The sequence below is a fragment of the Porites lutea genome, chromosome 9 (genome assembly GCF_958299795.1).
Source record: "Porites lutea chromosome 9, jaPorLute2.1, whole genome shotgun sequence".
In the NCBI taxonomy this organism is placed as follows: domain Eukaryota; kingdom Metazoa; phylum Cnidaria; class Anthozoa; order Scleractinia; family Poritidae; genus Porites; species Porites lutea.
In genome coordinates, this window is record NC_133209.1 from 3,876,902 (window position 1) to 3,893,052 (window position 16,151).

Sequence of the window (16,151 nt, forward strand, 5' to 3'; positions counted from 1 at the left end):
TTTCACACTAAAACCACATTCCTGAGCGCAAAGAATACCAAACCAAATATAGAAAAATGACCAGAAATCCTCGAATTCATGTTTCGAACGCGGGCTATAGCACACGGCAAGCAAAGAAACTAAACTTACGTAACTATGCTACAGTTTATTGGTATGATGGTGGCAGGACTCATTAAGTAACAAAGCACATAGTCCTCGCATTTGCCCGGTAGAATGTATTATTATTTTCAAGCTTGATAAAAGACAATTACAGTGAACGACGACTGTGCGAAAACGTTTCAAATGAATCCAGCCAGACAAATATGACTCTATATATGTGATTTGTCAAACACAGAATTATCATCTTCATCGAGGTTTTTGCAATCTTGTGCAAACTAGAGGGTTCCTTGTTTATAGCCATTCATGAAAGCAAAGGTTAAACGGCCTTTCGGAAGTAAGGTTAGAATACCAAGAGAATATTACATTACTAAGATCAACTTTTAATTTTGAAAAAATGCTTTACAGGTTTTTGATCTGAGTTCCCTTAATTTATCCCCTGACTTATTTATCTCCAGCTGAACGCAAAAGAAAACAAGAAAACAAAAACAAAATGTGTACTAATACTGATGTTGGATTTTATTATCAGGATAATGTTTCTGTAGCGTACACTCTCATATATTAAATGAAAACTGACTTCTAACTATTAGGTGAAAATAGAACTAGAAAATAGAACCTTAAAAAAACCATCATAATATTAGAAAGCTTCTTAGAAAAAATGACTTTATAAAAATCACGGAAAGTGTTAATTCTGAATCACGCTTCTTTGAACAAGAAAATTTCAAGGATGAGAGTCTTTAAGGTGCAAGCGATTGTCCCAGATACGCCCAGCCTTAGCAGATGGCAAGCATGCCCTTAGTTCAGGAACGCGGCCGGTGAATACGAAACTACGGTTGCCCATCTCAAGTACAGTTACGTAACAACCCGTGAGCAAGAACATGTTAGGCTAAAATTTGCCAGATAAGCCCCCTCTATACAAGAACCTGTTTAGCCTAAAATTTGCAACAAGTTCTTATTTTCTAAATTCTATTTTTAAAAAATTCTGTACACTTGAGCAAATAAGATAAATCAACATTCAGGATCCTCTTTGAAAACAAAGGTGCCTTATCATTCCAAATGCAATGTAATGGTATGCAAATTTTATAGAAACGCTGAATACCACTAAATACTCTTATCTACAATGTATTTTTATCTTCATAAAATAGGAACCTATTAAAGAACCTAACTTGTGCAAATTGCCATTTATTTAACCCTTTAAGCCCTAAGGGTGATCAACATGAAATTTCTCCTTATAATATCAATGCTCTAGAAAACAGAGTGGTCATGAAAATTGAGTAAACGATCAGGGAAGAAGAATCTAATTGATATTTCAATTTCTCCCCCCTACTTCTATTGAAAAAGTATAGGGACGGTAAATGAGAATCACAATTTTGATATTAGGGTTTAAAGGGTTAAGAACCTGTCTAGGCTTTGTTGGAAAATGCAGGTTCTTACTCGCGGTTTTTATTGTATTGTGTTCTTTAAATCATTTTTAAAACGACCAGTCATTTTGGACGCAGTGTGGGGCTTTCCTGAACTCCATCATCTGGTGAAAAAAGAGGAAAGCATAGTTGAACTTTTTTATACTACCTCCCGGAGGGGGGGGGTGGTCGTACATAGCAAACTTTTATACAGGGAGGCTCCGCCCCGATGTCTAACCCCTTACCCTTCTATATACCATTTTGATAGAAAAAGTGTCCCTAGCTTTTGTATACTGTAACGTCTATTGACAAATGGTACCCGTTTCACAAACCTTATATTTTAGAACTTTTCAACTGCTTCAAATGCACTGTTGTCCTTTAAATATGAATAAATCACAAAAGCAGAACATTTTCTAGTCTCTTTACAGCTCTAAAATGCATCTGTTAGCCCGTTTGGGCCTCTTTACATACCGAGATGACAGATTTTTGTACCCTTTCATATACTTCAACAAGTGAAATCCCTACCATTTCATATACCTGAAGCCTGAAAAAGATACCCCTTTCGGGTGGAGCCTCCCCGTATAGGTCATTATAGGGCGTACCCCCCTTTGCGTACAGCCTCTACAGGAAAAAAGGACAGTTGCGGAGAGCTATGGCCCTTATGGGTAGGTAAAGGTGTAATGTGATGAGAATTTGTTGGGAAGAGATAGAACATTTTACATTCTTAAAAATGCTCATTTTAGCAAGTTAATATACAAAATACATTGCAAAGAGGGCAATGAATCAGAAACAAATAGTTTAGAACACAAATGATAACAAAACAAGCGGACGCAAGGAGAACAGCTGCTTGTAAAATTTCGCTCGCCTCTAATGACCGTTACGGACATGTTTTCTGGGACGCTAGGACCCGTTTTAGTGGCCGCACTAGTTAAGCAGAGGTGGCAGGGAGTAGTGTTACTGGATCAATTAGGTTTCTGGGATACTGACCACCTACTCCTCCCCTAAGCCAATATTTGCCCTAAGTGAGAAGTAAGTGGTAATGTTGGCTTACGGGAGTGGTAGGTGGGCAGTTTTAATTGATCCATGGTAGTGGTAGAATAATTAGTTCTGGGTAGTGGTAATGGAAGTGGTAGTAGTGGCAGTGGGAAGTGGCAGTTTGCAGTGGTAGTGGTAGTGGTTCTCACGTATCGCCAAAATAAGTACAAATCCTACATCCCTACCTCTATAGTACTGTCAGACATCTCTCAGACAGATGGATCTGCCCATTTGACTAACATGTACAGCATTCGTTAATTGCTTTTTTGGTAGAACGCTAACTAATACAGATTTAAATGAATATGGGATAATCGTCGTCGATTGAACGGAGCTTGGAACGCAATTGAAATCGCTGAGTTTGCAGGGACAAATAACATCGTCAGCAACTTGCCAAGGGAGAGAAATTAATATCAATTTCAGCTCTGAAGCACACACTACCAACTCCACTGAATGGCCAGAACCTTACGCATGCACGCGGAGCAACATCACCCGGGCAGCCATGGACAGCTGCTTAGTACCCATTAGGGCACGTCAGCACAGCATAGCCCCAGGCAAGAAATCTCAATTTTGATAATCCACCCCACAGTTTACTGCCGAGGCGAGTTCAAAAGCATTCCCTTACGTTCCAGCTCCCGTTGGCTGGGAACTTGGCATTTCTCGAACGTGGGCTCAAGTTTTTTGAGACACACTTTGTATTCTTTGATTATTTCTAGTATAGTAACAGTAAAATTGCCAGTCAATTTATTACCTGCTTAACAGAAACGGTAAATCTTTCTTCCATGACAAAGACGTCGACGCAATTCTTGCATTTAATTGGCTCAACCAAATTGCCTCTGTATGCCTGATATGGCGCATTCCTTTTACTCAGTGGAGTCGACAGCTGCTCGATGGCAGCAGTGGTGGACACTGTACGATCTACGAAAGTAATGACAAAGTGAAACGTTATCTTATGATGATCTGATTATGCAGAGTCAACGAGACATTCCTTGTTGGAAAGACGATTTGTTTGTTACCATGACAACTGATAGTCTATGTTTGCAGCTAGCCCAGAATTATCGCACAACTCGGCCCATCTTGAAGAAGAAGAAGCCTCGGCTTCAGACCTTTTCTACTCTCGGTGACGAAAGCGTGCTGTTGAATCATAGCTCAAAGAACCGGGTAACAAAGACATGTATTTTGTTTATTTTTCCAACTACCGAAGGGCCAACTTGTTGTTAAATGTGTAAGGGGACAGGCGATTCCAGTTTACTAAATACATTGCCACTAACTTTCGTCCTGTGAAATATAGTCAATGAGGTTCTCAAACGTTGCTATCTCAGTGTTAGTGTTCTCTTCGCCTTGTACCTGGAAGTAAAAAAAACTGAGCTTATAATCGGAAAGAATGGTTTCTGTCTTTAAAGTTCACTTCACGTTCTGTAAGAATGAAAACGTTTGGCGATAGAACAAATCGTCTTCTTCACTTAAAGGAAGTGAAGTGGGCGTTGATGTTTTAAGTTCTTCTCAACTAAACATTTAACATCAGAACTTAATAGGAACCTTGTGATAACAATTTTTCAAACCGCACGCACTATAAATAACAGAAACAGATTACGGATAGGTCTTCTGTTTTTCTTTCAATTATACCGCTTTCCCGATAGCAGTATAGGAGGGATGTTTTACTCCTCTTTTTTGGGCAGGAATTTCATTAAGGTGGGCAGGAATAAATTAACGCCAATGACGTCATAGGCTATTGTCTTGATCTCATGAATAAAATGCGCAGGAATCTCATTAACTTGCGATGGAATCGCATTAAGTATATCCAGTTTGACGGGTTTATCAATGATGTCATGTTCTATTTTTATCTTGTGGCGGTCGTGGTTGGTATAACCGGTTTGAAAGGTTTTAGTTATTTTCGGAAGATGATGTCATATGTATTCCGGGGTACTATGATGTCATAGTTGTCTTGAATACTTCAATAGGAACAATAGGCTTGCCTAGACTTGCCCGGGCTCTTTTAACCCTGATTGGATAGTAAACAATCTATTAAGTGTTTAACATAAAAGCGCGCTCTCCGTTCAGCATTTTATTATTGTCACAACTCCAGTAAATAATATTTTTGAGCGGATAGCTTCCAAACATACTAGTCAACGGTCCGAAAACAGTACTCGACTTAAAACTATTCACTGTGACCAAAGATAAATATTTTTATTCTACAAAACCATTGATTCATTGTCAATATAATTCAACCTTCAAACGTTTCTAGACTGTGGTATCGAGCGTTAACCATTAACAGGTTGGCCTTTTTCCTTTTAGACCTGTATCATACGAAACAAAACGAACTCAAGCGAACTGTATTTTATTATTCATCGCAAACTAATTTAATATACACTGAGCCAACATGAACGCTTGTCGCATAAATTATCCACGGGAATCAACCCAATTATATATAAACAATGGTGGGATTAATACGCGCGTGCTACAACCAGACTACACCTTTGTTTCGGTTAAAAAATACATTTATTGATAACAAAACCATCAAAGTGTTACAACAATAGATGAATAGACAGAGTTCCGGCTTAGTCTTCGGGAACAGTTTGTTTGACAAACAATCGATTGAGTAAGAATTTCCGCTTATCGATGGCAAGTTCTGTCGATTCCAGCCAGTCATATCCTTCCGTGTCTTTGAGATCTTGGCGGGTTTCCATCACTTTTCGGAATGTCGGATCTTTCTTCATTGCATGCATCCACTGTAAAAACTCTAAGAACACTTTTCTCAACTCCTTTCTAAATACTGGAAGCAAAGCATTTTCAGCTTTAATGCGGGCCACTTCAGGCGAGTCTCCGTTTTGTTCATACTCGTTGATCAGAGCTTCGAGCTGGGCTTCGTGGCGATTACAAACTTCATTTTGAATGCGTGACCAAGGATCTACATGCTCCTCCTCCTCCTCTCCGGAAGAGTCCATTTCTTCGCTATATTGAGAACTTTGAGATGATTGTTCGCTTTCTTGTGAGCTTTCAATATCGTCGTCATCATCTTCAAAATTTCTTTATCCTTTTTGAACGAAATGACTATAATTGCTGAACATTGTGATCCGAACTGCACGAGGTTTAAGAACTGACTGAATCAGAAACAGCGGCTTACTTCTTTTATAGCTATCGATGGAGGCATGGCTGCAAAGCACAACGGAACTCTATGAACTTTCATTGTACCCCTCCTGTACCCCTACTGTACCCCTCCTGTACCCCTACTGTACCCCTCCTGTACCCCTCCTGTACCCTTCCTGTACCCCTACTGTACCCCTCCTGTACCCTTCCTGTACCCCTACTGTACCCCTCCTGTACCCCTCCTGTACCCTTCCTGTACCCCTACTGTACCCTTCCTGTACCCCTACTGTACCCCTCCTGTACCCCTCCTGTACCCTTCCTGTACCCCTACTGTACCCTTCGTGTACCCCTCCTGTACCCCTACTGTACCCTTCCTGTACCCCTACTGTACCCTTCCTGTATTCTTCCTGTACCCCTCCTGTACCCCTGAATTCTCTTAAGTACTCCCCACCATTGTAAAATAACTATATATTAAATGATTCTGTTAACTGTGAGTCATTTTTCATAAGCAGTCATGCCTCGAACGTTTCCTCGAATTTGTCCGCTATGTGGCAAATCTGGTGTGTCCAACTTGAGTTCTCATCTTGAAATTGTCCATGACTTAACCGGGCTAAGACGAACACGACTCTTAAAAGAGGCTAAGGTTTCTTGGGAATCAAAAAGAGAATATATTTCTACAGGCGTCGACTTACCTCGTTGTTCATCTAGTTCCACGAGAAAAATATGTGAACCAAGAAAAAGAAGAAGACCAGTAAACGAAACGCCGAAAACTTCTTCTACTGCGAAGAAGGTAAAGCTTTCCCATAATGTTTCCTTGGCAACCGAGCCTTATCCAGATTTTATGTTTCGCCATAAGTTCTCACTCCTTGTGGTTGGACCAAGTCAATCAGGGAAAACAGTTTTCGTAGAACAGATTCTAACGAGAGATCGTATTGTCTACGAAACCAACAAGCCCCGTCGCATTTTATGGTATTACAGTCAGTGGCAAGATAGATACGAAGCTTTGAAATCAGCGATAGGAAAGGACATTAAATTTTTTCGTGGCCTTCCCTCATTTCAAGAAGATCTGCGAGAAATTGACCCAAAATACAACAACGTTATCATCTTTGATGATCTAATGGCAGAAGTGATCGAAAACCCCATCGTTTCTCGGTTGTTTACCCAAGGTCGCCATAGAAATGCCAGCGTCATACTGCTCCTTCAGAATATGTTCCCCAAGGGAAAATTTAACACCGATATCCGTCGGAATGCACAGTACATGGCTCTTTTCCGAAGTCCTAGCGATCGGAAACAAATCGGAATTGTTGCTGAGCGTATGTTTGATAAGAATCGCCAACGATTCATGACAGCTTATTATCATGAAACAGAGAGGCCTTACGGTTACATTTTTGTAGATAATAAACCGGACACGGCGGCAAATAAGCAAGTATTGAGTGACATTTTCGGCTCTTGTCGTCGATATCCGACTATTAACAGCTCCGCAAAATCGGACGAAACCGTCAAAACGACCAGTTACGAGGAAAACATTGCCTGCGAAGCTAGATCAGCAGTAAAATCGCCTCCTGTGGTCAAATCTTCCCCGCCAATTGTAAAAAGGTCACGGCCATTTCCTTTTGATGCAGTCTGGTCTGAAGCAGCCTATCCCGTTGTACAAAATTATATGCAAGGAGCGCCCCGATGCCAAACCCTACCAAAAGACTTTGGGATCACGGAAATGTACCGCATTGCCAGACATCTTTATGATCCGTATCTTCCATCGTACTCGTATGGAAATTACTGGCCTGTGAAAATAAGACACTATTGCAATGGAAAATCGAAATGGATTTATTTACACAAGGACGATCCCAGCGTAAGATCTTTCCTAGAAAAGAACCAAACGAATGCTCGATAGACCAATAACAAATTAATTAAACGGTTGTCGATGCACTTTGCAGTGGAATATTTTATTTTTCAATAGACCTAACAATTGTGTATGAAACGGTACCTTATCTTTTTGTTAGAGGACTTAAGCATGATTGTTTAATTTGCGAGAGCACAAAAAAGGCATGAGTCAGATGCAAATTACTACTGGTTAACAGAGCGTGTAACAAGACATCAAGATAAAGTAATTTTATAGAGAGAGCACTGTTTGTAATAGATTGAAATAAAGAGTTTGAGCTCCATTTTTTTGCGTCTGAGTTTTGTTTATAACCGGATTTTTAGTTAGGCAAGAGAACTTGTTTCCTTAGCAAAGCGATTGCAAGAGTAACACGCTGAACGGAGAGCGCGCTTTTATTTGGAAGATAGAATAGATTCTACAATCAGGGTTAAAAGAGCCCGGGCAAGTCTAGGCAAGCCTATTGTTCCTATTGAAGTATTCAAGACAACTATGACATCATAGTACCCCGGAATACATATGACATCATCTTCCGAAAATAACTAAAACCTTTCAAACCGGTTATACCAACCATGACCGCCACAAGATAAAAATAGAACATGACATCATTGATAAACCCGTCAAACTGGATATACTTAATGAGATTCCACCGCAAGTTAATGAGATTCCTGCGCATTTTATTCATGAGATCAAGACAATAGCCTATGACGTCATTGGCGTTAATTTATTCCTGCCCACCTTAATGAAATTCCTGCCCAAAAAAGAGGAGTAAAACATCTCTCCTATACTACTCCCGATTTCCCGAGTTGTTCCCGAGTGCTACGTTGTTTTGTATATTTGGTTTCATTACGTGACATTCGACCCTGCGAACGGATACTCCTTCGATCTTTAACTACTTTAACTAGTGAAATTCCTAGTCTTTCATAAACCTAAAGCCTTTTCAAGATACAGCATCGTTATATAGCTTCGATATCAATATTGGCTATTTTCATCAGCGTTAATTTAGCACTACGGGAGGGAAAAGTGTCATTTTAGTGCGCTAAAATTAGGAGCATGACTCAGGCTCCCAGATGAGCACATTACAAGCATAATCTGTTAGTGACCCTGCTTAAAGGTTCGCCCAATAGAAACGAGAACTGGAGGCAAATGTGTCCCGCAACTGATTCTGGGATATTTATCTCCGGTAGCAGTCCCAGAAGTCTTTGCGAAAAGTAACTCGGCCCAGTTTCCATGCAAATTGCGTGAGATTGGCCCGTGTTTACAGCATTTTCATGAGTTTAAAATTTTTACTACTACTGTAAACATTCATGTAATGCTTACCACAAAATATATTGAAACCACGGCGAGTCCGTCACGAAATCTTTGCACTGCTTTGTTGTAAGTTTGATAGTTCTCTCGAAAGAACACAAGGTGTAACTGAAACATGACCAAAGTTTGGACACAACTATCTTAGAAGACGAATTTCATTTATCCTAAATTGATCCGAATATTCATGCTTCTTTCCTACACTAGCAGTAAAGACTCTACTTCTCCCCATGGCATTTTCCTGTATTTTTCAACATTATTTGTAGCCAGATCCTCATTTATTCCTCCGACAATATCAAAAACGAGAGTTTTCTCTGCACTTCCTGTGTAATAAACGCAAAAAATAATACCAAACGCAGTAAGTCTAGCTTTGGAAGCAAGGACCAACGTTAGAAAATAGAAGACGAACAGGATCCTACTAGAGGATCTAACTAACAAAAACATGAACAACAGAATGAGGCAAGGCTGATTTGACAGTTGGGATATATTTTTATTTGCCAATATTTCGAAAGGCACGGCCTTACTTCTTCAGGGTGTCCTTGGCAAAAAAACATGTATTCTCAACTGTCAAATCAGCCTTGCTTCAGTCTTTTTTTCAAAAACAACAACAAGTTTACTGACAACATATTTCAGACCTAAGCTTCTACATAATGCATAAATCTGAATTTTTAATAACAACCAAGATGGCGGCATGATTTCTTTATTCACATGCTACCCATTCAACGTTTAATCTTTGTATAGGACTTAAACAACAACGACCCAAGGTTCCCCCTTGAGCCCCTTCTTACCTGATGTTTTCCTCTTTTTAGCCAAAGAAACTCGCACCGACATTTTCTCGCTTACCTCGCCGGGAACTTGAACGCGATCCAACGTATTTTCTTCAGCCTCTTCTCTTGTGCAGTAAACGTGAAAGTGAAATTGGTCCATAATATAAGGAGCCATAAGAGGACCTCCAGTCAGAGTAACCCTTCCTTTCTCGCTAGCGTCTAGTTTAAAGGTTGGTTTGTAGTCGTGGAAGTTGAAAAATCTCCCTGATACATTCCTCTCTGGCGGGGATATGCTTATGTTAAGTGGACGCAAAGAATCTGTTGGGCGCTTTTCTACGTCTAAAAGCATTTCACCATTGAAGCCATCCACTAAAGGTAATAATATATGATTTAATTAATTTGGGGGGTATTTACACAGAGGATATAGGTAAAACATTGTAAATTGTCTTTAGGCCTGAGTTCAGTCATTGGACGGAATAGCTCATTTTACAGTTATACATGGAAACGAGGCTAGAGCTGACCACGTTTTGATATACAACCTTTCCTGCTTTCTTATTTAAGAAACGGTCCAGATAAGAACGATAGCAACAACGGCAACGAACATGTTGGAATGCAAAAAAGGTGCTAACTTTTCTATTGTCTGTACTTACTTCTGATTGGCTTAAACAGCAAAAGTTAACAAAACTTCATAAAGCAGTAGATATATTCATCCTTACTTTCCAACCATCTTCCATATAACAAAATCTGGCCTCAGTTTGAATAACAAAGAAATCCTATGTGGGGAACATGTAAAATTGTAAACTTTTCTTGGCTATTTTTTCAACTCTTGTGATTGGTCAAAATCTTTTAACAAAAAAAGACACTCTTTCAAAGTGGAGTGTAAATGCATTTTATTGCGTATATGGCCTTCATGTAGGTTTATGCATTCTCTGTTCAAAAATGAGAACACTCCTATGTGGGGAAAGCACCGTTGCCGCATAACAAAAGAAATTGCTATCCACCTTACCCGGATCATTACTTAAACTACTAATAATCAAAGTTAGGGAGCACGCGCGAAGATGATCAAAGGTCCAAACGCTTTTGCTCCAACGCTGTGCTTTGCGTAAGTTTCCCGTGACAGACGGTCAAAACACGCGTGATCAGATTACGAGGGGTAGACAGTCGAAACGTGCTTGATCAAACTGACATTTAAACTGCAAAGGACCGCGAACGAATATGCCGCAAAACGTAGGATCTATAAAAGATCTGACCAGCAAAAATATACACTGAGTAGAGACACTGAATTCTGCAAAGCTGATCGTACTACGTGAAAATTAACTTTGCAAGACATCAACACGACACCGAAAGAACCAAAAATAGGGCGGGGTCTTAGCTGTAACAGCTGTTTCGCCCTTTTTTGGGTTCCCCAATGCGGCGCAACGAAGAGAGAGGCCCTGCAGTAAAATTCCCGCACACTCTGTTTCAGAGCTCTCGCATTGAACTCAAATGTATCGGTCAAATCAAAGCTTCAACATGCCCCCCCCCCCGGGCATACCCCGGGCATTTGACACCTTTGCCGTCCCGGGGAGGAGGAAATTTGATCACCATAGTCTTCCAGGGGGTGGGGAATTTGATCCCCATGCTTTAGGGGTGGGGAATTCGAACTGCACCCTCGATTTCATGTAAAATCTTTGTCGTGGAGAGCTATCATGGGGAATGTGGTGTGCCTTTGTGGCCAATTGGTTACGAGGAAAGGGCTTAAAAAAGCTTTGTGTCGTATTTGAAGTATTTAAATTTTAAAATTTTTAATACTGGATTCAGGCTTTGAATGTATGAATGTATTTTATTGTTGTGTTTACAATGAAATACAACACCTATACCGGCGATTCAATACAACAACATAAAATAAAATAAAATAAAAAGCTCAGGTCAACTACTTTGACCTACTGCAAGTATGCGATGATGCATGTCAGTGAAATGGTCATGATGTGGTAATCTCAATAGGTAGGATCTTTTTTTTATAGAACGCTTTGTATGTTGCATAACGAAGAAAAGCTGAGCATTTCTGTGACCTTGTAGCAGTGATTTCCACCGCTTTGCACGAGGCTTTTGTTCTTAGTAAATACGCTAACAGTGTGTTTCTCAATTTTTGTTATATTTAGAAAGATTTTGTTCGACAACTGAAGGCGTTTCCGCCGTCCTTCTGTCATTTTTGTGCCTGTGAAATGTCCCCAGGGTGGGGGCATTTGATCACCTGAATGGACCCTAGTGTGGGGCATTTGAACGGCATTTTGGCTCGGGTGGGGGAAAATTTGAACAGTAAATTTCAAAAAAGTCAAATGCCCGGGGGTTGCCCGGCGGGATGTTGAAGACACTCACAGAACCACGTCATATCACGTGTCCCCGAGAGGGCAAGAGTCCAAGTGTCACGTTGATGTCTCACAAAGAAAATATGGGATGGACAAAACCAAACTTAAAAAAAGGGGCAAAACCATGCAAAAATGAACAGCATATCGAATCTATAAGAGACCTACGGCCCCCCAAAATAAGTAATAAATTGACGTTTAAACTGCAAAGGACCGCAAACGAATATGCCGCAAAACGTAGGCGCCGTGCTGAGGAGCCCCAAAAAGGGCGAAACAGCTGTCTACGGCTAACACCCGGCTCTGTTTTTGGTTCTTTCAGTGTCATGTTGATGTCTTCCAAAGTTAATTTTCATGTAGTACGCTCAGCTTTGCAGAATTACTCAGGGTATATTATTGCTGGTCAGGTCTTTTACAGATCCTACGTTTTGCGGAATATTCGTTTGCGGTCCATTTTTGCTTGGTTTTGCCCATGTTTCCAAGGTTGGTTTTGTCCATCCTATATTTTCTTTGTGAGACATCAACGTGACACTTGGACTCTTGCCCTCTCGGGGACCAGTGATATGGCGTGGTTCTGTGAGTGTTTAAGTTCAATCCTAGAGCTCTAAAACAGAGTGTGCGGAAATTTTACGGCAGAGCCTCTCTGTTCGTTTCGCCGTACTGACGAGCCCCCAAAAGGGCGAAACAGCTGTCTACTGCTACGACCCCGCTCTGTTTTTGGTTTTTTCGGTGTCATGTCGATGTCTTGCAAAGTTAATTTTCACGTAGCGTGATCAAATTGCGCTTTGTGCATTCTATTCATTCTTAGTGGAAGTCCAAACGAATGCTACATGCCACGCATGTGTAATAACAACCTGGGGATTAGGATTGCCAGCTCCTCTTGTCGTCCGCAATTACATTGTTCTAAAGCTAACTAGTATTTTTCAAGCATAATTTCCATAACAAAACAAAGGAGGTCTGTATCAAAACGAGGTCAACTTCAGCCTCGCATTCACTCGAATACCAGAGTCAATCAATCAATCAATCAAATACCACAAATGCAACTGTAAAATGGTCTATTCTTTTCCCATCCATGCCCCAGGCCCAATTAACGTTTCAACTGTCAAGTCACTTTAACAAATTACCCCTTAATTTTTACGCGAAATTTCAGCGTTAATTCATTTTCACATGTGAAATTATAAAATTCCCATGGCAACATTCCTTACGTCTCAGTGCCAAGACCTACCACCACGATAGCGTCGAATTTTTTAAATGTTCTTGAAGATGTTAGCGCAAGTAACAGACGCTTTAGAAAACCCGAACACGCGACAGAGCACATCAATGATCCTAACAGGCATTTTGTCAAAAAATTCAGAAAATTGCTAAAGCCAAAATTTACGTTCTAAACTTTTCCTATAAGCAAGTAAAAAAAACGATTGTGAGCATAATTTGTCACCCTTGACACTAATATTAATTGTGAACTCGTGAAATCAAGGAAGAATTTCACCTGCGTTAAAAGGTGAGAGAAATTATCAGAATTTGGACAAAACGTGCGTGAAATTATGCCCTCTTTTCATTCGTCTCCATTTGATTAGACTTTTGTAACTGCATCCGGGTCGTCTCTATCACCCGAGTTTTGTTCAGACGATCGCAATAAATTGCCGGCACAGAACTGTATAACCCTTAAGTCCAATGTCCACATACAAATTCTCTCTACTGATCGCCAAATATTTCTTTTAAGACTTGGTTGAGAGAGTTTTTATGAAAGATCAAAGTATCTCTTATTAGTGATTATTTATTATTTCTCATACCCTTTTTTTCACTATGTATCTTTAATGTTAGGAGAAAAATGATGTTGGTCATTCTTGAATAATATTTCGGCTAGCCGGAAATCATCCGAAGTTTTATACGAGGAAGCTATGCCCCGGGCTCGAGACAATTAACACAATAATAGCGATACGGTTCAGATAGCCGGCGGAGCGAGAAGGGATAGCTGTTCCAGGCGTTCGGATAGTAGAGCGCGGGAGAAAAGTTCACGAAAAAAAAAAACACGAGGGGAGACTAGAGGGGGAAAGGGGGAGAGAACTTCTCTCGCTCTCGCCTCCCCCCCTTCCCGTTACCCCCTTCCTCGTTTTCCCGGCGTACAACTCGCTCCCCACTTACCGCCGCGCTCTACTATCTGAACACCTGGATCAGGCTAGAGAAGGGACGGCTGTATCAGTTGCTGACTATGGTCCAGAAGCTTTTCGTGCGGGTCACACATGTGACCGATGCCGGAAACCGCGCCCAAAAGTCTCTAGCGCCCTGGGGTAAGATTCAATATCGAAATTGTTCATATTTTTGTAATATAATGTGATGAATATAAATATACAGCGTCCAAAAAGACAGCTTGTCTCTCTACTATCATTCAGGTTAAAGGCGAATGTAAAACCCTTCAAATCGCTATAATTCGCCGTTAACAGCTGTAAGAACAATACACAACATTTCAAGTAAAAAGATGTCTATTTCGACCTTAGAACTCATCGCATTATATCACCATAATATGAACCTTTTTTATTATTCCCATACATTTCCTTTAAATTGAATACATACAACTTGCGCACAAACACAGGGCGCCCACACAATCTGTTTGTGTACAGTAAACACCCGAAAGCACAAAACCCTTCAAAATCACTCAGAATGCTAATCCTCAGGCAAAAGGGCGACAATTTACCGAAGGTAAGGTAGCACAACGTTTATTTAGCTTTGATACATGCACATATGTAGATATACTGCTGCAGATGAAGCAAACGGTGAATACAGTACAATTAACATAACATTACATCGCCTACACAAACAGATCGTGTGGGTGCCCTGTGGTAAAGATACGATGATCTTTCACGTGTTTCAGTTTAAAGTTTCAAAGGATACCGTGATTAAACTTTGAACCCTGACGTTGACATAAAACTTACTCATGATGTGATCACGCACTTGTCTTTTATTCAAAGCAGCTTTCGTAGATTGAAACTATAAAAACAAAGAATAAAATAAAATGTTCCGTTGACTTCAGATTCGTCCCTAGACTGTTTATAGTCGCCTATTGTCCGCTTAAGATCGCCGCGATCGATCGCTTGGCCAACTTGGTGTGTGCCTAAGCGTAATTCACCCTCATTCTTTGCGTTCCTTCCCCAGTCCCTTTCGAGTGCCTGCTATGCTGGGCACTTCCTTTCGTTTTTAAGGATCAACCTCTTGTCAGTGTCTTGTCGCTACTCATAATTTCTTCAAACTATACCCATGGTAGCTTTATCATAACCAACACTATACTAATAAAACAAGAGTGAAAGGATACGCCAAAACTTAATACTCGAAATTAGGTCGGAATTTCCCCCAACCCGACCTTCCTATTAACCTTCCGTCCGGGTTTTTTGATTTAACGCATGGTAAGCAAGCACGCGCCACAGGCTTTTCCTTTCCATGATGAAAACTGGTTTAAGTAACATAAATAAACCAGCGTTTCTGAGTAACAATGTCAGTTTTACCCAAAAACTACCCTATTCTTGGGCCTTCGTCACGGAAGAGATTCCGAAAGGAGGCTATGGTTTTGTTATAAAAAAAAAATCACGCTTTAAGAGCTTCCAATTCAATAATCACAGTTAAACAATGAAAACAAAGGGAACTTTTCCTTGGTCTTTTAGTGTCGTAGATTATAAAATCACCCGTGAATACAAAATGAAGCTCCCCGAGCAGCCTATTTGCACGCTAAGTAAATGAAGATCATATTTTATATGACAGCCCTACCCCATGGTAGGCAAACCATCGCAAAATCCCGAAATTTTTATCCAGTAAGCAGATACAATTGGCAATTCGACAATTACACTTACCTCGAAATATGATTTGGGTGAAAGTGTAGTAAAGCTCGATGTTTTCAGCTGGCTGCATGTAATATTGCAGCTACAGTTCAGCCTTTCTATTTTATCCGCGGTGCATAATGAATCCTGAACGGAAGCACTGACATATGTAAAAAGCGTTTGCCAAAACAGCAGTAGAAAATGACTTGTGCTGAAAACACGCGCCATCTCATGGAAAATATCTGATAGATAGCAAACCAACTTCGCTCGGCCACCCGCTAAAAAAGATTAGTGAGTCAACTTCTATTTGGGCTGAGAGCAATAGAAAAAAAGTGACATATTGTCACGGAATGTCTTTTTCTAAAGGACTGGGTTGTTTAATTGCTGGGTCAAGGTAAAAATACCGGATGACCCTCATACATGTCACGTGATACCCGTCA

At 40.4% G+C, this 16,151-nt stretch overlaps 1 protein-coding gene across 2 annotated transcripts; it reads right to left on the bottom strand.

The window, feature by feature from the left end:
• Positions 1-514: 514 nt before the first annotated feature.
• On the bottom strand, positions 515-16,053 carry LOC140947869 (carbonic anhydrase 3-like). Of its 2 annotated transcripts, XM_073397081.1 has the most exons (7): positions 15,745-16,047; positions 14,836-14,890; positions 9,640-9,932; positions 8,812-8,907; positions 3,800-3,875; positions 3,280-3,446; positions 515-1,621 (listed from the first exon to the last, which is right to left on the bottom strand). In XM_073397081.1, the coding sequence occupies exons 1-7, from the start codon at positions 15,937-15,939 to the stop codon at positions 1,568-1,570; spliced, it is 936 nt and encodes a 311-aa protein (XP_073253182.1). In that variant the 5' UTR covers positions 15,940-16,047; the 3' UTR covers positions 515-1,567. The 2 variants fall into 2 exon arrangements, with proteins under 2 accessions (XP_073253182.1, XP_073253183.1); XM_073397082.1 differs by lacking the exon at positions 8,812-8,907 and having other exon boundaries at positions 15,745-16,053.
• Positions 16,054-16,151: the final 98 nt, after the last annotated feature.

Excerpts from the sequence above, each read along its gene's own strand:
- LOC140947869 (XM_073397081.1), bottom strand. The coding sequence starts at position 15,939 with ATGGCGCGTGTTTTCAGCACAAGTCATTTTCTACTGCTGTTTTGGCAA. Across the intron at positions 3,876-8,811 it reads TGGTTTCAATATATTTTGTG|GTACAAGGCGAAGAGAACAC; the intron begins GTAAGCATTACA and ends TTTTACTTCCAG. Across the intron at positions 3,447-3,799 it reads CTATATTTCACAGGACGAAA|ATCGTACAGTGTCCACCACT; the intron begins GTTAGTGGCAAT and ends TTACTTTCGTAG.